Source organism: Phodopus roborovskii, unplaced genomic scaffold, assembly GCF_943737965.1.
Source record: "Phodopus roborovskii unplaced genomic scaffold, PHOROB, whole genome shotgun sequence".
Lineage (NCBI taxonomy): Eukaryota > Metazoa > Chordata > Mammalia > Rodentia > Cricetidae > Phodopus > Phodopus roborovskii.
Window position 1 is genome coordinate 21,855,468 of NW_026126459.1, and position 21,092 is coordinate 21,876,559.

At 41.2% G+C, this 21,092-nt stretch overlaps 1 protein-coding gene and 2 non-coding genes across 7 annotated transcripts; all 3 read right to left on the reverse strand.

The window, feature by feature from the left end:
* Positions 1–1,006: 1,006 nt before the first annotated feature.
* On the reverse strand, positions 1,007–19,697 carry Kansl2 (KAT8 regulatory NSL complex subunit 2). 5 transcript variants are annotated; one of them, XM_051189804.1, is made up of 10 exons: positions 19,568–19,697; positions 18,808–19,066; positions 16,265–16,443; positions 15,827–15,941; positions 11,717–11,880; positions 11,327–11,493; positions 10,594–10,690; positions 8,177–8,430; positions 2,941–3,048; positions 1,007–1,705 (listed from the first exon to the last, which is right to left on the reverse strand). In XM_051189804.1, the coding sequence occupies exons 1-10, from the start codon at positions 19,668–19,670 to the stop codon at positions 1,574–1,576; spliced, it is 1,578 nt and encodes a 525-aa protein (XP_051045761.1). In that variant the 5' UTR covers positions 19,671–19,697; the 3' UTR covers positions 1,007–1,573. The 5 variants fall into 5 exon arrangements, 4 of the variants coding, with proteins under 4 accessions (XP_051045761.1, XP_051045762.1, XP_051045760.1 ...); XM_051189805.1 differs by having other exon boundaries at positions 8,279–8,430; positions 11,327–11,489; positions 11,713–11,880; XM_051189803.1 differs by having other exon boundaries at positions 11,327–11,489; positions 11,713–11,880.
* On the reverse strand, positions 1,880–2,016 carry LOC127226254 (small nucleolar RNA SNORA2/SNORA34 family). Its single transcript, XR_007834865.1, has one exon. It is a non-coding gene; the product is annotated as a small nucleolar RNA SNORA2/SNORA34 family (small nucleolar RNA).
* LOC127226253 (small nucleolar RNA SNORA2/SNORA34 family) lies at positions 10,354–10,490 on the reverse strand. The gene has a single exon (XR_007834864.1). It is a non-coding gene; the product is annotated as a small nucleolar RNA SNORA2/SNORA34 family (small nucleolar RNA).
* Positions 19,698–21,092: the final 1,395 nt, after the last annotated feature.

The following is a 21,092-nucleotide window of genomic DNA, read 5'->3' on the forward strand; positions in this document are numbered from 1 at the left end:
TCTACATTTCCCATGAATCACATAACCTCCTTTCTCATCCTGCAGCAGTGCTGTGGGGCCTGCATCCCCCCAGCCCTGATGGTCTCGGTGGAGAGGAGTACTTTTTGGCTTGGCTCAAGTCCATCAGATGCACTCTGACCTTCCATTTGGCTGTTTGGACCAGCTCCCCTTCTGACAATCTCTGGTCCAGTACTGTGGTTCTGGACTTTCCATTGGCAAAACCAGATGTGGTTACTGGAATGAAAAATGTCCACCACAGCCTCTAGATTTGGACCCTCAATGCCCCATTGGGGACAGTTTTGGGAGTCTCAGATGATGCAAATTTGCTGCTGAAGGAAGTTGGCCTTTGAGATTAAAAGCCTTGTACCACTTGTTTTTCATGCTTGTAGTCAAGGACATGAGCCCTCAGCCTCCTGACCCTGCCACCATGCCTCCCATTGCTGTCATGCCTTCCTGCCATGGCCTCTTAGCCCTCTGGAACCATAAGCCTTACAAGCATAAGGTAAGTAACTGAAACACCTGAAAGCAGCTTGGGCTAAAAAAATGATCTTCACCTCAGTATTCCTTCTTGTAGGAAGAAATGTACAGCTCACAGTAACAATGTCCACCCCAAGCAAGCTTAATCTTGTTCCTCACAGTTGTATTACTTATGTTTTCTGTGAACTGTTATTTGGGCTTTAGAAGCTTCCTTTAGTTTCCCTAGAACCAGCCTGACACAAACCTCATTACATCTGAGCCTATTCTCTCACCACCACCCCCCCCCCGGGGTTCGCCCAAGATCCTAAAGCACTGGACAGTCTTGAGCCCACTACTGAACTAACTCTCCAATGAACCCAATTCTATCTGGCCCAGGGAGCTGAGTAACAAGCGCCACTTCTCTCATGCCGTTTCTCTGGTAATGCCTGTCCCAGGATAGAAATATTATATACTCTTCCCATCAGACAGAACTGGAGTCCCAGAAAATAATATAGACACTCTCAAATACAGAAACAAAAATTCACACTACTTTACATTTCCATAACATTTTAACATTTAATAGAAACTATATACAATAATTTTACTATATTTTACATGGGGGAATCCACCAGACATTTACATAAGTTAAAAGCAGGAAGGATAGCACAGACCTGTGAGCTCTTTTCAGTCACTAGAAAGAGGGGTTTCTATTGCCCAGTTATGTGGGGCTGAGGAAAGACTTAAACACAGGCCTTTAGATACAGATAGCCAGACACTGAACAGCCAGCACCCAAAGAGTTCCATTCCTGACTGCAGCCCCTGCCTAGATTTCATCCAAGGCTTAGGAAATCCCATCACAAAAACGTCTTTTCCTCAGGAATAGTCTCCAATATTCATTCCATCCCAAAGGCAGGGACTACCACACTCTCTTCCTTGAAAAGAATCCTATAACTTAAACACTAAAGATTTATTCCTCATAAATATATCACTCTATAGCCCCAAAGAAAAACAATGTAATCTGGGTTGTCCCTGCTTAGTGAGAGATGATCAGAGATATACTGTTTGAAGAACTGTAAGTTCAGATCCACCAAAGTCAAAAAATTTCCAGACTGAACTGTCAACTGATAGAAGTAGGTTCTGGTTTTCCATTTGCAGTAGACAATCCACGCTGAGGGAATGATGCGCAGGCTTTCTCTAAATTTCGAGGTACCTGGGATCTGCACCTATCCCCAGCCACCTGCATCTGGCCCTATTAAAATAAAGGCACTTTGATTAGACTCATGCAATGGTTCTGAAGCACGACCCTGATGCCCATTTATAGTAGCTACAAAAACAAGAGAAATAAAGTAACTAGGTGGTTGTTTTCCCCAATACTTTGATGTCCCGGAGAATCAGTTACTGAAGCTGTCAAAGGAGAGAATAGGGTTGTTTCTTCCAAATGAAATAGTCATTCTCTACTGAGGTTCCAGAGTAACTGATAAAGCACGGGAAGACAGTTCTGTAGGCCTCTGCTTGAAACCAACAGCTACAGTGGAACTGCTAGTCTTCAGTAAGAGCCATCAGTAAGCTACCTCAGCCTTTATCTTATAATAACAATTAGAATAATGAACTGCCTAAAAGGGACAATTTACCTACCATCTTTCATTCAGATAAACCTATGCCCTACTTCTATAGCTCATCTGGAAAATTAGTGCAAGACGGGCATTAGAAAGAAAGAGTGCTGAGCGGTGTGGTGCACGCCTTTAATCCCAGTATGGGGGGGTGGGGGCAGAGGCAGGTGGATCTCTGTGAGTTTGAGGCCAGCCTAGTCTACTGAGCAAGTTCTAGGGCAGCCTCCAAAGGCACAGAGAAACCCTATCTCAAAAACAAAAAAGAAAAAGTTGTTTTATGTTTTGTTTAGTCAGTGCTGTGCATTAAACCCAGGACTTCCTACCATAACTGTAAATGTAAGGTCTATGCTAGCTGGTCTGTCAATTTAATATAGGCTAGATTCATTTTAGAAGGGAACATCAAAACCTGTAGTGCATTTTCTTGGATAATGTGAGAGTGCTGAACTCATTGTGAACAGTGCCACTCCTGGGCAGTCCTAAATGGTATAAGAAAACTGGCTGAGCAAGCCAGCAAACAGTACTCCTTCATAGTCTTTGCATCAGTTCCCATCTCCAGGTTCCTTTGACTTCCCTCAGTGCTACCTGAAGCATAAGGTGAAATAAATCCTTTTCCCCCCAAGTTGCTTTTGGTCATGTTGTTTTATCACAACAGAAGCCCAATAACAAAACCTATCAGTGAACTCTATTTCTAGCTTGAAAGGGGTACTTTCTTTTATAGTACCCACTGAAAAACCACCATCTGTGTCACTTTTACATTCCATTTGGGAATACACCCTACTCCCTGGAACTCATGCCAACCAACATCAAAAACCTCCACCTGGCCTGGCCACTATATGAAGGAACCTAGCTCAGATTTAATTGTCAAGATACCCACTGGGCCTCCAGCAATTTCTTTGTCGGAATGATCTTCAAGAGTTAGTGAAGGATCAAAGAGCAAAGGTGATGGAGGGCATGGCATACCATCACCCACAACATCCAAGTCCTGGGAAAGAAAGGGAAAAGCCTATTAGCATTATTTAGGAAATCAATGAGATAAAATTGACATAATTTTCAGCAAAGTTCAAAGTAATTCTCAGGTCCCTCCTTTCCCCTTGCTTAGGATGTTATATCAATTAAACAAGAGCCAACAATATTGAAAACTTTCTTAGCTGATAACAAAACATAAATCAACAAGCAAATTCCTAAGAGAGATCACAGAAAGTAAAACAGTGACTACTATGAGTGGAAGGAAAGAAAGGGCTTAACAGGTATAGAATCTGTTGGAACCAATGGAAAAATGCAAGAGAAAGATACTAGTAATGATCGCACAGCACAATGAATGTTAATACCACTGAACTGTAAACTGTAAAGCAGTTAAAGTGTTAAAATTTTATTAACACATGTTCTATTATAATAAACACCAAAAGGAAAAAAACCAAAAATCCTCCACCAGCGAAAGCAAGATGGCTCAATGAACAGAGACACTTGCTAAGAGTGATGGTGAACTAACTGAGTTTGAACCCCAGAATCCACATGGAAGAGAAAACAGACTCCTACAACCATTCTGATGTACACATATACATGTATGTGCACAAACTCATACAAAACAAGTAAATAGTAAAGAATATTTCTAAGGAAAAAAAAAATACAGGGCTAACAAAATAAGATGGCTTCGTGAGTAGTCACTGGCCAACAAGCCTTGATGACTTGTATTTAATTTAGTTCCCCAGACCCAAATAATGAAGAAAAGAACTGACTCAAATATGCATGCCACAACATGTGGACATGTACATGTATTTACACACACACATTCACACACTCAAGCACACTCAAACTACACCCATGAAAATATATGTAACTTTAAAAAAAAAACCATACCCTCTCTGAGACTAATTATAGTCAATCAACATCTAAGCTCCTCACTGATGTATATAAGTAAGAACAATCAACTTCTAGATAAAATAACATGAAATCCCACTGGAAAACATTAGGCAATGCAAGATTAACCAACATTCACAACGCAAGCAACTAAAAGAGAGGAAAAAACCCACAGAAACTCAAATTTCTCTGAATGGCAAAGACCATGACATTTTTGTTAATTTCCTACTCCTAGCATAAGCTTCTGGTAGAACTGAAGTCAGGACCTCTCTCATGGCAGACAAACGATCTACCCTGAGCTACATTCCAAGTCCTCTATTCTTCATTTCTACTTCACATCTACTTTGAGATGGGTCTTACTAAGTTGACCAGGCTAGCCTTGAACTCACCCTGCAGCCCAGGCAAGACTTGAACTTATGATGCTCCTGCTTCACCTGCCAGTAGCTGGATTACAGGCCTGTGCCACCTGGCCCAGCTAAGCCTCTCAGTCTTAAACTTAACATAGTTCAAGTATTCTGTTTAAAAAAAAAAAAAAAAAAAGACATTACATTCTAGACTACACTTTTCCATATGAGTCAGTCATTCCCAGAGATAATGAAGAGTCAACAGACCAAGAATCATTCTTGGCTCCTGCCTGAAACCAACATTGATTCAGGGCTCAAGTCACTATAATGACTCGAGTACTATAGCAACCTAAGTTCCAAGACACTTGACACAAGCTCAGTCAATGCTTTTTAAGTTACCTCTAAGAACTTACAGGTCCCACATTAAAGACCTGGCAGGAAAGGGAAAAGGAGAAGGGACAGTAAGAAAGGATAATAGGGAAAAGAGATTATGAGCAAATATGCTACACACATGTATAATCACAAGGAAATCCATCATTTTACACAACTGTTATGTATGTGTGGTAACCTCCAGGAATAAAAATCTTAACTTTTTCATGATTAAAGGGAGAGAAAACAGTTAAACTATCTACTCCCCTTAAAACTTAAGTCTAAAAGCCAATGCTGGATGTGGTGGCTCACAAGTTTAAAACCAGCAATCAGGAAGCAAAGGCAGAGTGAGTTTGAAGCCAGCCTGGTCTATACAGCAAGACCTTATCTAAAATAAACAAAAAGTCAAACATAATTCAACTAGGGGCTGGAGAAATAACTCAGCAGTTAAAAGAACATGCTGCTCTTCCAGAAAACTCAGGTTTAATACAAGCACCCACATGGAACTCCACACAGAACTGTAACTCCAGTACCAGATCTGACACCTCTTGACTTCTCAGGCCACTAGACATGGACATGGTGCACATACATGCAGGTGAAACACCCATACAAATAAAACAAAAATAACTAAGTCTTTAAAAAAATGTTTAAAAGCCAAGCATGGGTGCACATACCTTCACTCCCTACACTCTGGAAGTAAGAAGTAGCAGGCAGATCTCTGTGAGAGTTCAAGACCAGCCTGGGACACATAATATATTCTTTTAAAATATCTTAAAAACAGCAACAATTTAGACAAACTGCTCAGAGTAAGCAGAAACACAGAGAAAGCCACACTTACAAATATCCATTACAGATGTACTGGAAATATCTATGTTATCCACAGAAAGCAATGTTCTCTCTCACACACACCATTAAGACTGTGGACACTTTGTTTCCTGCAATCTTTTTTTAAAGCTTGGGATTGTTCCCAGTTCTTCCCACCCATAGGTACACAATACACACAAGTCTATTTGTGTAAGCAGTTGCCTCTGAGAATGCCAGGGACGGCAACCAGAAAACATCTATAAGGAGTGGGCAGGAAAAACAGACAAGTTTCAGCAGGAAGCCCACTCTGAGCACTACTGGATACCCCCAGGCCTGCCCTCTGGGAAGAGGGCCTCTACTTTACAATCTCCCCCATCGCTGAGTATTTTAAGTCACTAAAAACAGAGAGGAATATATATATTTTGAGTCTCTAGATCACATTAAAAAAAAGAAGCGTGAGATTATAACATGGGCAAACACTTCAAAGGGCTTCATTTCCTAAGTCACATAGGGAGGTGTTTAAAATGTAATCCCATTTTCCTCTTAAAATTAACACTCCAAATTTATGGCTAAGAGGTTTATAGACTGCAACTTAAACTGGCCAACTCTGAGAGGAAAAACAAATTGGCATCATCTCTCTCAAACCAAGGAGGGAAAAGTAGTTTCTACAGACAGCAGGCAATACTTCCCAAGAACTTCAATCCCCAGAGCAATGAAGACAGAGGTTTTAAAAATGCAAGGCCATTTCTCTTAGGAAGAGTTTATATCACTCATCAATGGCCCCATCAAGTATCTCTGTGAATACAAGAAACCATGTAGGCTCAGTGGTTAGGAGCACTTACTACTCTTGCAGAGGACCCAGGTTTGATTACCAGCATCCGCATGGTGGCTCATAACCCTATTTAACTTCAGCCCAAGGGGAATCTAAACTCTTCAGGCCTCTGATGCCATGCATTCATAGAGGGCACATACATACATGGAAGCAAAACACACAAATATTTTTTTTTTTTTAAATCAAATACTAGTCATCTTAGGTCATGGTACAAAGCTGGGCTTAAAGCAGGAAGCAAAAAACACAAAAATATTTAGATCCCATTTAGAACAGCATCAAAAATTAAATTAGAACTAAACCAAGTGAAGTCTCTATACTGAGTAAATTTGTAATAAAATGTCAATTAAAAATAAAACTTCTGTTGGGTGGTGGCGGCACACACCTTTAATCCCAGCACTTGGGAGGCAGAGGTAGGCAGATCTCAGTGAGTTCAAGGCTGGCCTGGTCTACAGAGTGAGTTCCAGAACTGTTATACAGAGAAAACCTGTCTCAAAACAAACAAAATAAAAATAAAACTTTTTTGAAAAGGGTCAACAAAAAATGCCTGTCTACCAGAACAGGAATGTTTAAAATCTACCACAACAAATACAGAATCCCGGTTTGTATTTATCTCAAAAACCAGAGAGAAAACAAAATCAAAACAAAAAACACCACACAGGACCAGGCTTGGTGGCACACACCTTTAACTCCAGCACTCAGAGACAGAAGACGATGCAGGAAGATCTTATGATGAAGCCAGCCTGCAATATACAGTAAATTCCAGCACAGCTACAGCTAGCTACAAAAAGTAAGTAACCCACAACCCTCCTTGCCTTTAAAAAAGAAAAAAAAAAAAAAATTGCTTTATATGTGTGAGGTGGGGTGTGTGTGTGTGTGTGTGTGTGTGTGTGTGTGTGTGTGTGTGTGTGTGTCTGTCTGTCTGTCTGTCTGTCTGTCTGTCTGTCTGTGCCTCCATATGGATGCTGGGCTGCTTGGAACCAAAGCCAAGTCCTCTCCAAAAGCAGCAAGTTTGAGAAAGGCTTTCTCTGGTCAGTGGTAGCATACATTTTTAATCCCAGCACTTGGAAGGCAGAGGCAGGAGGAGCTAAGTTCAAGGCTAGGCTGAAGTAAGTTCCAGGACAGCTAGGGAGAATCACACAGAGAAATCCTGTCTCAGAAAACTAAGAGGGGATAGGGCTGAGTTCAATTCCCAGTAGCCACATGGTGGCTCACAATCATCTATGAGATGTGGAGCCCTCCTTCTGGCATGCAGACACACATACAGACACTGTATACATAATAAATAAATCTTTAAAAAAAAAAAAACTAAGGGTTTAAAAAAAAAAGCTATAGACACAAAATTCACTGAATTGTCCAAAATTGGCAAATCCATCAACAAAAAGAACACTTAGGAGTCAGGTATGGTAGTGACCCACACCTGTCATAGCACTTGAGAAGCTTAGACAGGGTAGTTCAGTGGTAGAGTCAGATACCACCTCAAGTAAAAGAGAAGTTTTCTCTCTTTTTTCCGAGTGTAAGGGCTCAGGAAGGAAATACCTTTAAAAAAAAAAAAAAAAAAAAAATCACTGAGTCACTTCCAATCACATTCCAAGTAATAAAGGAGGCCAGGCCTGGGTGGTACATGCCTCAAACACTAACACCTAGGGGACAGACATAAAGGATCATAAGTTCGGATTCAAATCAGGCTCCATAGTGAGGCTCTATCTCATAACAAGAAAAGACTTGAGGAATAAAAGGTGGGACAGAAAGTGTCTAATAAATACAGTAACAAACATATTCCACTACATTTGTATCATGTCAAAAGCTTTATCCATCCTTTTGGCTGAAAACCACTAACTATTCTCACCACTAATAAAGAGGGCCTTCTTTCAAGGGCCAATCAAAGCAGAGCTTCTCTAACTTACATCACTGAACTCCAGTGGTAAACTCTCAGTGGGCTGAAGCTCGGCAGCACTCAAGTACAGATCCATGGGGCCGGCTTCCAGATCGTCTGGCACAGACAGTACCTGCTCGGGCTTATACATCTGAGGAGGCAACTGGAAATGCAGTGGACAGCAGGGGTCCTCAGAAAGGCTTACAGGAACAGGTTTGTTGCAGGGTACCTCTTCAGACCCCTGGCAGCATTTGAAGAGAACCTGATTTGTGTCCTGGCAAATATCTGCAGAAACAGTTAAGGAAATAGACCAAATCCATCGGATGTGCACAATCTGGGAGAGTATGCCATAACACACACACACACACACACACACACACACACACACACACACACACACACACGCTCTCAGAGAACTGTTTTTATAGAAAACAAAATGCAATGAGTAATCTTTAGTTCTCTAAAACTAAGTGTTATTTTGCACAGCACATAATTTTAGCCCTACCAATAATTTATAATTCATCCTCCATCTCTTTTCCAGGATTGTGGTCAGTTAAAACTAAAGACACTAAGTAAGCCCCCACTGCAGCAGTGCTAAGGAACATACAGAAATAGAGAAAACCCATAAGGTAACAGAAAAACATCTTGATACAGAAGACCTACTAACCTCTTCCAAGACACAATGTTGTTTCTGTTCTAAGTCTGCAGAAATACTGTTCCTAGTAACATGATACATTAGCTTGGAACCCAAGAACCTACTTCTTAGTCAGGCATAATCTTTATCTCCTGATTTTCCCATCATTACCTCTGAAGTACTGGGGTTATAGGCATGAGCCACTGTGCCTGGTTCATTTAAAAAAAAAAGAAAAAGAAAAAGTTTTACAGCAAGTATTTAAAAGGTTACTTATTGACACATAGTCTCTTTACATAGCCCTGGCATTCACTACACCAGTCTAGCCTCAAACTCTGCCAGTCTCTGCCTCCTGAGTGCTAGAATTAAAGGCATACACCACCATGCCCAGCTAAAAGGTTCTATTGTTAATTTTTTAGTTAGCTTACAAAGTAAGGTTACCTTAAGTATTTTCATAGTTTGTTTTAGTTGATTTCAGTTTGTTTTAGTTGATTTCCGTCCCCATTCTCCTCACCCACCACTCCATTAACCCTTCTCACACCAGCACTCTCTACTTTATATATCTCATGTGTTCTATAGGCTCTAATCTCCTCCCTTAAAGCCCCTTCAACCTCCACCCCACACATCAAACGCTCTTTACAGTTTCCTGGCCTTTAAGTAGCCCAATTATGTTTTAAGCAGTCATCTTTAGAGCTCAATACTTTGCATAAGCATTTATATTCTAAAATCAGTAACTCTAAATAAGGTATGGTAGTGTACACCTGTAGTCCCAATGCTGAGGCTAAAAAGATAAGCTATTCAGACATTAGTATAAAATTCAAATTCAAATATTTCAATAGGGGAAGAAGAAAAAAAAAAAAAAAAAAAAAAAACCACAAGAATAAAAACAACCCTTCCCTGTCAAAGACAAGACCAAGAGAAGGTTGTTTCTCCCTCCCCACTCCTCCATATAGGTCAGCCCAAGTTTTGTAGCCCATCAGCAATGTAGTTCTATACCAGAAAGCATATGGTGTTAATGGTTTAAATTTACAAATTAGAAAGAAAATAGGGGAAGATAGTACATTTTTTGAACGTTTCTAATTTGAGTAAGTTAAAAACACACAAGTTAGGGCACTAACCATATAAAAGAACACTACTGCATAGTTCACAGCGCAGAATATTGTTATGGGCAGAAAACCCACAGTGATCTTTTTTCCTTGGTAACAGAGTTAACATATAACTTAATGAACAAAGGCTAAATCAATAATGTATAAGTATTATACAGAAACCCTATAATATCATTAATATTAGCAGCCACCCACATCTGTCATCAATGACTCACTGTTTTTTTCCCGCTCACGGCTTCCCTTTTACCCATCCCAGACAGGATTTTTCTGTGGCCCAAGGAGGCCACAACTCCCAAACTTCTGGGCCTACCTGGTCAAGTGTTTAAAGAGCTGGGTATCATATTCAGCCAGATTTTTCCCCAAGACAGAGTTTCTCTGTGTAACCTTGGCTGTCCTGGAACTCACAGAGATCCGTCTGCCTCAGTCTCCCAAGTGCTAGGGTTACAGGAGTGAGCCACCATCACCCGGCTCAGATGTTTCTTTCTAATGAATTGACCATAACATTTGTATATTTCTAAAATGGCCAACAGACCATAGAAAGACATTTATTTAGGCACCTGCTTGAAACCAACAGCCTCAATACACTGCTGGTCTTGATTCAGGGCCAAAGTAAACAAAACCTTCAATTAAACTAACAGAGATCACTACTAGCCTGTCTTAAGTTGTCTTAAGTAGAAAATCAGAACCTAAACAAATAGTTTTAAAAGATACGGGTAAGGCAGTGTCTGGTCATTGGAAGAGACTGATTGGAGCAGCGAACATCATCCACAAAAGCTAAGCACCTCTGACTGGAGCGAGTGGTATGAGCCTAAAAATTGAGAAAACAAACACAAATAAACCTACACAGGAATACATCGTAATATTACTGTTATAAAAGCAAAGTCAATTCGTACAAGGTAAAAAATACAACTTTTAAACCAATATTGTAGCAACGAAACTTCATGGATAAATAATACACCTCTGTAAAAGTATGATAAAGTAGTCTGTCCCTTAACCTATAGTCAACCTAGGTCTGAAAATATTAAATACAAAATTAGTTTTTGTATTTAAAAGGTGACACCTTTAATCCCAGCACATGTCATTTTCTTCAGTCACACAAGCAAACAAAGCTACCAAATATACCAAAAAATGATCATGTTAATTACTCTGTCAACCTTTCTTGACGTTTAATTCTTTCATTTTATTTTTTTTTTTTTTTAACCTTTTTATTTTTGTTTGTTTTGGTTTTTCAAGACAGAGATTCTCTGTGTAACAGCACTGGCCATCCTGGAACTCACTCTATAGATCAGGCCAGCCTCCTTGAACTCAGAGATCCTCCTGCCTCTTCCTCCAGAGTGCTGGGATTAAAGACATTCATCACCACTGCCTGGCTTGAACATAGTGTTTTCATGACGATTCCATCAATAAGTGAATGTGTACACCTAGAGATACATGAGCAAATTACCTGTTGAGCAGCCCCATCTGTGGCCAGCATTCTGCGTTCCTTTAGCTGCCTGTGCAGTAAGGCTTCTACTCCATAGCGTTGACGATATCGTCTAAGACATTTTAGTCGCTTTAAATTCTCTCTTTCTTTGGCTAAAAGTCCCTCTGGGCCAGTCAGGAGACTACTACCTAAAAGGTCACAAAAATTCAAAATTTTGAAACAGGACATCAGTCTATCTTGTCTCAGCAAACTCCCTATGGTCAGATTCTCTTGTACTCGGATACTTACTACATATTCACCTCTAAAAAAAAAAAGTCAAGGTGTAACTAGTAACCAAGGATGCTTTTCCAAACTTAAGTAAGCAGGGACACACTGGCTATAGTCAGTCAGATTCAACTACATCAAACTTGCCTAAAGCTTCATGTTCCACTTTTCGATTGTGTAAGTATCGGCGCTTCTTCTCTTTGAGTAGGTGCTGTAGTCGTTTAAACTGATCAATGTACAAAGACTGCAAACGAATTAGCTTTTCTCTCATAATAAGAGCCACTTCTTCAGCCGTGTAGACACCAGCATGTCTGGAATAAAACAATAAATTCAGCAAAGCATTAAAGAAACAGCAATAGGGACAAGTGTGGTGGTGCATACCTATAACCTAGCACTTAGAAGGTGGAAACACAAGGACCAGTTCAAAGCTTGCCTAACTACCTAACTATGTAGCAAACTCAAGGTCAACCTAGATATGAAAACCCTATCTCCAAAAAAAAAAAAAAAAAGTATTAAAATTCTGAAGACTCAATTTGTATTTAACAAGGTCAATGCTAACTGACATATCTTGTTAAATAGGAATATTTTCAAACAGCATTTTACTAAGACATTAAACAACAACAACAAAAAAAGAGCTTGCTGGTATAGTATAGCTCAGTGGTAAAGTATAAGGCCCTTAGTTCCATCTTCAGCACTAAAAACAAATAAACCAACAAAAACCCACAATGATCCAGTCTTTCCCCCCTGCCATGTGTGTCTGGGACCTGCACAGATTCTTTGTAAGAAGAGACTCAAGGGAGGGTGGTCTCTCCACAAAAGGATACCAATGCATTACCACACAATATGGAACAGGAAGGGAGATAGCTCATTATTTATGTACTTAACAAAGATGAGCAACATGAAAATTTTACCAACTAATCTACATTCTACTTTTACACAGTAATTGAACAGAAAGCCCCTGGTCAGAACAATGTAGTATTTTAATTACAAGATAAACCAGGAGCTGAAGATGATTCAGAGGTTAAGAGCAGGGGACTCACAGTTCATAATTCTTACTGCAGTTCAGGGGATCCAGCACCCTTTTTGAGCCTCCATGTACACAGGTGCACATTTAGGCAAACACAAAAATATCAAATAACCATGTGTCCTAATTTTCCTTTAAATACAATCCTATAATGAGATTTTTTGGCCTTCAAAGACTAACTATGGTCCAAGGGACACAGCCTGAAGATAGAGTACTGGTAAAATCCATGTATAACACTAGCAAGGTTCAAAGTCTAGCAACACCACATACCAATGTATAATTTGGCTACCAGTCATAAACTTTAAAGATATTCTAGAGCTTAATATGAAGATTGTTTCCTGTTTTTGAGTTAAGTAATTAAAAACTGAAAGATTAAAACTTTGAATCTAAAGCAAATTTAGCTGGGCTTAGTGGCCCACACTTACTCTGGAGGCAGAGGCAGGCAGAGCTCTGTGAATTCAAGACCAGTGTGGTCCAGGACAGCATGGTAACACAGAGAAACCCTGTCTTAGGGGGAAAAATCATTTAACTAAAAATTTTATTTTAAATTCAATTTGCCTGGTGGTCATTATATAAACAGGGAAAACAAGCTACTAATGTTGATATACTTTATATTTTCAGTAATTAAAAGGTTTCTCCTATATGAAATAATACACACAAATTATATATCCAAAACAAAAATGTCTTTGAAAATTAGCCATTTGTGGATCTCTGAGTTCAAGGCCATCCTTGTCTACATAAAAAAAACTAGCCATTTAGAGCTGGAGAGATGGTTCAGCAGTTAAGAGCACCGCCTGCTCTTCCAGAGGACTGGAGTTCAGTTCCCAGTTCCTTCAGCTGTTAACTGTTTGTAACTACAGTCCCAGGTTATTAGACGCCCTCTTCTGCCTAACTCGGGCACTGTACACAAGTGGTACACAGTCATACTCAAAACACTAGTACACCTAAATTAAAATAGTAGAATCTCAAAAAAAAGAACACACCACTAGAGCTGAGCATAGATGGCACATGTCTATGCAGTCACAGATGGTTAAGTTTGAGATACCTCTGGTACACATTCAGATGAGAAGTTTAAGGTCATCCTCAGCTATATAGCCTATTGAAGACAGCATGGGATACATAAAACCAGGTCTCAAAAACATTTTTTTCTATATTCTGAAATGTATAGAATATACAAAAAAATTTACTACAGGACTGGAAGCAAATCTGCCAAATATTTTAAATTGAAGCCAATATAAACATGTATTTAGAAAAGTAGTTAATGTCAAAGAAAAGTAAGTATACAGAAATAATGAAAAATCAAGAACAAAACCAGAAAACTGTAAAAATTATGACCAGCCAGGTATGGTGGCACACACCTGCAACTCTATCCCTCATGAGACCAAGACAGGAGGTTCTTAAGTTCAAGGCCAGCCATGGACACACAGACACTGTGCTACAAGAATGATGAGAGATTGTTCGAGGGTCACTTGTTACAGAGAGTTCACTACCCATCAACTATATGGTGGCTTACAACCGTGCAATACTCTGGTTCCAGCATATTCAATGCCTTCTTCTGACCTCTATGGGAATCAGACACACATGTGGTACACTACATATGGATGCAAAACACATACATAAACCCTTTATTTAAAAAAAAAAAGTTATTCTTCCTATCTAAACAAGGTAATAGGCCATGTCTGTATTAGTAAGTGATGTAAAACACTAACCTAATAACAAGTTTATTCGAGGTCAATCAGGGCTGATCAGGTAGACCCTGCCTCAAAAATCCAAAACTAAAAACAAGTAATAGGGAATTATTTTTCACTCTACCAGCAGAGAATATAAGCAATAGTATGGGAGTCAGAGAGTTTAAAAGGAAGCAAGACTTAACCATTTTGTTTTGGCTAAAATGTTATAAACCTTGTAAGCTTTAAAAATGAAATGTTTTAAAAATGAGATTATGTTTTACAAAGCAATTTAATGGTTACTTTGAAGAAAAAAATCTCATCTACATAACTATAGTGAGAAAAAATTAGTTACTGCAGTATATTAAGTGTAATCATCAACAATATAAATACCTACCCAGCAATTGTGGCACACTGCTTTAATTCCAGTACTGGGGAGCAGAGGCAAGTGGATCTGATTTCCCAGTCAGCCTGGTCTACAGAATGAATTCCAGGGCAGCCAAGACAACATGGAGAAACCCTGTCTTCAAAACACTAAACTAATATATAGCTGGGAGATGGTGGCACATAAACCAGGCAGTTGTGGTGCATGCCTTTAATGCCAGCACTTGGGAGGCAGAGGCAGGTGGATTTCAGTTAGTTCAAGGCCAGCCTGGCCTACAAAATGAGTTCCAGGACAGCAAGGACTGTTAGAGAAGCCCTGTCTCAAAAAACCAAAACAAAACAAAAAACAAAAACAAACAAGCAAGCCAGGGGTTGGTGGTACACACCTTTAATCCCAGAACTCGGGAGACAGACAGGCAGATCTCTGTGAGTTTGAGACCAGCCTAGTCTACAAGAGCTAGTTCCAGGACAGGTTCCAAAGCCAGAGAAACCCTGTCTCGAAAAAGCAAACAAACAAACAAACAAAAAAATATATATATGTATATGTTCTCTTCTGTAATACATAAGTGAAGACAAATGTTGTCTAACTGCTAAGATATTCAAAACAAAAACTAGTAGTAGAGGAAAAAGAAGCCTGAGCCAGTCAGAGATATATAATGAGATGCTGTCTCAAAAAATTATTAGAGATGTCAGTGGCAATGTTCAATATTTCCAGTGTTGAATATTTCTACACCTCTTAAGGCGATCAGGGGTTACAGCAGACCTTAACATATAATTAAATTCTGGGTTTCTAAATCAGTCTTTCTTTCATTAGACATGAAACCAAAACAAATTACTGGATACTTTACCATTTAAAAAGTCAGAACCATAGAATTTTGCAGCAAGTGTCCAAGTATCTATGACAAGCACATATTCAAAACCACTGTCTCTTCTCTAGCCAGCCAGTACTTTTCTGTCCCCCTCCCATTCCTATGTCAAGGTATCTTTCTTCCCTATAACATCTTATGGGCATAACTCAGTTCCAAGACTCCCACAGAAGAATCAAGAAATCTTGTCTTGGAGCAAGACGGTGTTGAACCATGACACTTAAACCCACCTGTATTAATTAACCACATGCCACACTACATTTTACATACTAACTACATAGAATATGTAAAAATCTTAGGTGGAGTTACAACTTACTTTAGGGGATCTTCTTGATCACTGTCTATGCTATCAGCTTCACTGTCAGGGTCACCTCTCCATGTCTGATCCACAGTAATGGGTTCCTGGTCCCCATCACTCCAGCTGTCTTCATCTGAGGCAAGGAAGGGAGAGCAGCCATTAAGACTTCCCACCTCTGTAACTCCACATATGAAGCTACATTAAAGAGATCAACCTGAAACCTTAAAATTCAAAATTTTTAACTTTTTAAAAATTTAACAGAAGGTCCCAGATCAGGAGAAGGTATCTAAACAACCCTTAAATAAAAAACAACTAATAACTAACAATAGCAGTAGCAACCCTGGAATTCTCACAGAATTCCCAGTAACAACCACAAATGCAAATCCTTGCACTAAACCCAAGTTCATCCTTTAGCTTCTTCCTTTTTGACACCAGCAAAGACCTTGACATCCTTACCCAGTATCCTGCTAGCTTCGCTTCGACTGCTCTCTGGTGTCTGAGAGCCCAACTCTGTTTTAGCATATGAGCTCAACTGGCACAAGAGGGTTTCACCCATAGGGCCTGGATTGTTCTTCTTCATTTGAGCATGAAGTGCTAGGGCATTCCTTCGAGCATGTTCGGCACAGAAAGACACCCTAAGGAGATGAAACATTACTATTTAATCGGTTCTCTCTTGAAAGGAGTCAGCAATATTCAGTTACCAAATAATCTTTTTGTCTTTAGGAAATTTAAAATGATTATTGAAGATCAGTGTGAAAGCCAGGGGGATGGTGCAGGCCTTTACTCCTAGCACTCAGAGGGCAGAGGCGGGTGGATCTCCAAGTATATACAATGACTTACAGGGCAGCCAAGACTACATAACAAGATGCTACATAACAACCATCTATAATTCCAGAAACTTGACTGCCCCCAAGTCAACCCACCCAGGGTTTTGTTTTTGCTTAGTGTGGTACATGTAATGCTCCAAGTCAAACCAAGACCTCTATCCCCAGCCCACACTAGATGTTATTAAAGGAAAATGCAAGTAGTTTAACCAATGTTCAAGTCATCAGACAAAACAGTCTAACCATAAAATTGTTAACAGTATCTCACAGAAAATCAGAGATGCTTTTATTTTCAAAACTACTTCTGGAAACACATTTTACAATTAATTCACTGTAGACAGATATGGTTCAGTTCAAAAATTAAAAGATGTATACAAATCATCTAGTAATGATAAAAGCTGTAAGCCCCTTCCAAACACACATATATGCATTGTGCCTATCATTTAACAGAAACAAGGCCGAGAAAGTGAGTCAGCACTCCAGCATCAAGAATTAACTTAAAGGGCCAATTCAATGATTCGGCAAACAAAAGCACCTACTGCCTGCCAAAGCCTAACCACCTGAGCTCCATCCCCACCCACATGGCAGAGAGAACCAACTTGAGAAGTTGTCCTTTGACTACGTGTGTGTGCTAGCGTGTGTGGTAGCATGTGTAACCACGTAATAATTTTTTTTTTTAATTTAAAGCTGAGTATGGTTGTGCAGACAGTAATTAATCCCTGAGGCAGGAGAATCAAGAAGAGTTCCAAATTAGTCCAGACTAGTCGGAACCTGTCTCCAAAAAAAAAAAAAAAAAAAACCCGCACAAGCAAGCAATTAACTAAATGACCCTGCCTCAGGTGTCCTTCCAGTGTTCACTATTGGGGAGGGTATTTCAGACAGGCTATCCTGGAACTCAAGAGATCCACCTGCCTCTATCTCTCAGTGCTGGGATTAAAGGAGTGCCACCACCTCCCAGCTTCAGTTCTTATCATTTTAATCCCCCTCCCAAAGAATATATCCTTAATCCTCCACAGAATGCACCAAGTCTACATATTATGTTCCTCTTTCACTTTAAAACTGAACCAGAGACATGCAGGTTGGTGCACCATAGCACTCAGGAGTGCTTCATGTTGGAGGAAAGCCTGATCTACATAATGAATTCCAGAGCAGCCTGGCTATGAGCATTGACCCTGTGGGGGGGGGGGGGGGGAAAGACAAGGAAGGCAGGGGCAGGGGCAGGGGACCAGGGTTTGGTCCATACCTATAATCTCCAGCACTCTCAAGGCCAAAATGTTGCCAAGATGGAGCTGAAGAGAAGGCTCAGTGTTAAGAGCAATGGCTGCTCTTCGTAGAGGATGAGGATTTGATTCCCAACAACCATCTGTAATTCCAGTACCAGGGGGACTTAATGCCTTCTTCTGGCCTCTGCTGGCATCAAACATGACCGTGGAACACAAACATACATGCATACCAAACACCCATACATATAAAAAAGATTTTCAAATTGTAAAGGGCAGGGTCTACAGAGCGAGTGCCAGGACAGGCTCCAAAGCTACAAAGAAAATTTTTCTCGAAAAACAAAAAATTGTAAAGGGTTACCCAAAGTGTTCCAAGCCAGTGTGGTCCATATGGAGAGTTTCGAGCATAGTGGGAGAATGTCTTTTTAAAAGGAAACAACAAAGGGGCCGGCAAGGTGACTCTATGGGTCAAGCGTCGGTAACCACGAAGTACAACTGACTCCAGCCAACTGTCCTCTGACCTCTGCACACACAGCACACTACGAACTGGAAATAATGCTTCAAATCGCAGTAAAAAAAAAAAAAAAAAAAAAATCTAGGGTTGGAGAGATGGCTCAGCGGTTAAGACCACTGGCTGCTCTTCCAAAGAACCCATATGGCGGCTCACAACTGTCTGTAACTCCAGGTCCCGGGGATCTGATGCCCTCACGAAGACACGTGCAGGCAAAACACCAATGTACATAAGATAAAATCACTTATTAAAATAAATACATGAAAACCTAAGGCGCTGAAAAGGGCTCGGTGACACAGCACTGACAACTGAGAAACTGAAGGCACCAACACACACACACACACACACACTCGGTGACACAGCACTGACAACTGAGAAACTGAAGGCACCAACACACACACACACACACACACACACACACACACACACAGGATCTACACATACCCATCTTTCTTCTCGGGCTTGGGGGCAGCACTGGGACACCGTTTTCCATTCTTCGTCGATATGTAACTACATTGTTTGAAGGGTGCATTCTTGTCTTCAAGAATATGCTTGATGCAAAACTCCTGCCCCTCCAGACGCGGTTGAGAGCATGGGCGGTGAGTAAACGAACAAGAAAGGGGTTCCTGTGATCTGGGCACTGGGGTGATCCTCCCCCGATTCGTTGGCAAGACGTGAATCCGAATCCTGTTCATACCAAAACCTGCAAAGAGCGGGAGGTGAAGGGGGAAAGCATGTCACACAAAAGACCAAAATGGCTTTAACCGTGCCAGAAGTCCTTGTCTGCGTTCTTCCGCGGGGCGCCCGGTGGCTAACCCACCCTCCCCTTCTCCAGACCCGCTAGCCGCTCTGGCCCCCACCACGTCGGCCGAAGCAACACAGCAATCGACCGGAAGCGCGGCGCCAGCCCCACGAGGAACCCCTGCAGCGAACGGCGCACCCTGCCCCCACGCGCCGGCACGCTGCCGCCTTTGTCCCCGGACGCCCCGGAGCTCCCGGCCCCTGCCGCAAAGCCTAGGCGTCCTGCGAGCGCCATCTTGTCGTACGGCTCCCGACCACCGGAAAAACCGGCTCCCCAAAGCTTAGCCATCAAGAGTGACCCTCGACGCCGCAGGAGACGTAGTGCTGCGCTGACCTGACGGGAAGGGTGAGCAGCACACCTAACGGCAGCGAAGGGGACGAGACAAGAACGGCGCCATCTTACCTCCCCGCCGTGCTGCGTCGCGCAGCTCGCCCTCTGGCCGCTCTGGCCGCTCGGAGCGCGGCCCTAGGGCCCCTAAACGCTGATTGGCCGCTGTTCTACCCATGATGCGCTTCTATTGGTCAAGGCCAACACCTCAGATGGAGGGGCGGAACATTAAAAAACCGCGCAACGGGAGTGGCTGAGACGAACTGTCTGTCAGAAACTCCGGTCCGTGAGTGGTTCATTGGAAAGACGGGCCCCGGCAGTGGCCAGGTCCAGATATTTTTTCCTCTCAACGTGGTTCTTTTTCTGAAGGCTTTGGACTCCTGTGTTTCCAGGCAGCTACCTCGTTACTGTCCCTACACTGCAGATAGAAAATTGGACGGAGGCTGGCCCTGTTTATACATGAAATGGCTTTATTAGTTTTCTATGGTGAACGGTCCAACTCATGTTCTGGTCATTTCAAGTAGAACACTTTCTTGGCTGACTCGGGAATCATATGAACTAATTTTTTTTTTTTTTATAACATCCCTGAGAAGTAGAAATTATTTTCTCCGTTTTACGGATGAGGTGACTGAAAATTAAAATGAGTTCTGGTGTGCAGACCTAGCTTCTTTAAAATCCTCTCTAACTTCACGCTGGATAGTGTATTTTATATGAATGGCAGGCTATTCTGGTTTTATGGTCCGTTAAATATTCCAACCTTACCTCCTATCTAAATCCAGCGCTCTCCAGACAGTCTTTCTGTTTTAGTTTATTCCGTTTATACTCTAGCCTTCTGTATCTGCTGTCTGAATCATTTAAATGAGGTTTAGCCATGAACCAAAGAGCAGGTGAGATTACAGTGTTGATCATAAAGAATCTGCAACCAAATGTAGCTCACAACTTGTGCTGTTAACCCACCGAACCCGCTCCTCCCCAGCTCCCTGCTTCTAAGTTCTGAGCATCCTACAATCTTTTCCACCAGGTAGCTCCTATTACGTTTTGCCTTTTTCGGCCCTAAGCTGTTATATCCCTGATGAGGACTGCAAGCCAGGACCCTTTTTTTGAACTTTAATGAGCTCTTACCTTATTCACTCAACGCCTACAAATTTGCCTTTTGTTTTATTTTTTGCCTTTCAGGTCATTGTGATTTAACTGGCCATGCAAGATTCCATGCCATCTACTCAAGGAATTCACCCCACATCTGTTTTCTGACTCTTCCAAAAGCATACGTTCATGCTGTAATTTTTCACATTTAAAAAGTAACAAAAAAGCAGGGCGGTGGTGGTGCACTCCTTTAGTCCCAGCACTCAGGAGGCAGAGGCAGGAGGATCTCTGTGAGTTCAAGAGATCTCCTGATCTACAGAGCTAGTTCCAGGACAGGCTCCAAAGCAATACAGAGAAACCCTGTCTCGAAAAACAAAAACAAAAACAAAAAAAGTAACGAAAAGTTTATTTTACCTCTCCTTCAGGCTACTGCCTCTATTGCTATCTAAGACAGGATCTCTTTATACAGAGCAGTCTAGCCTCAAATAGGTATTTCACCTCATCCTCTAGTGCTGGG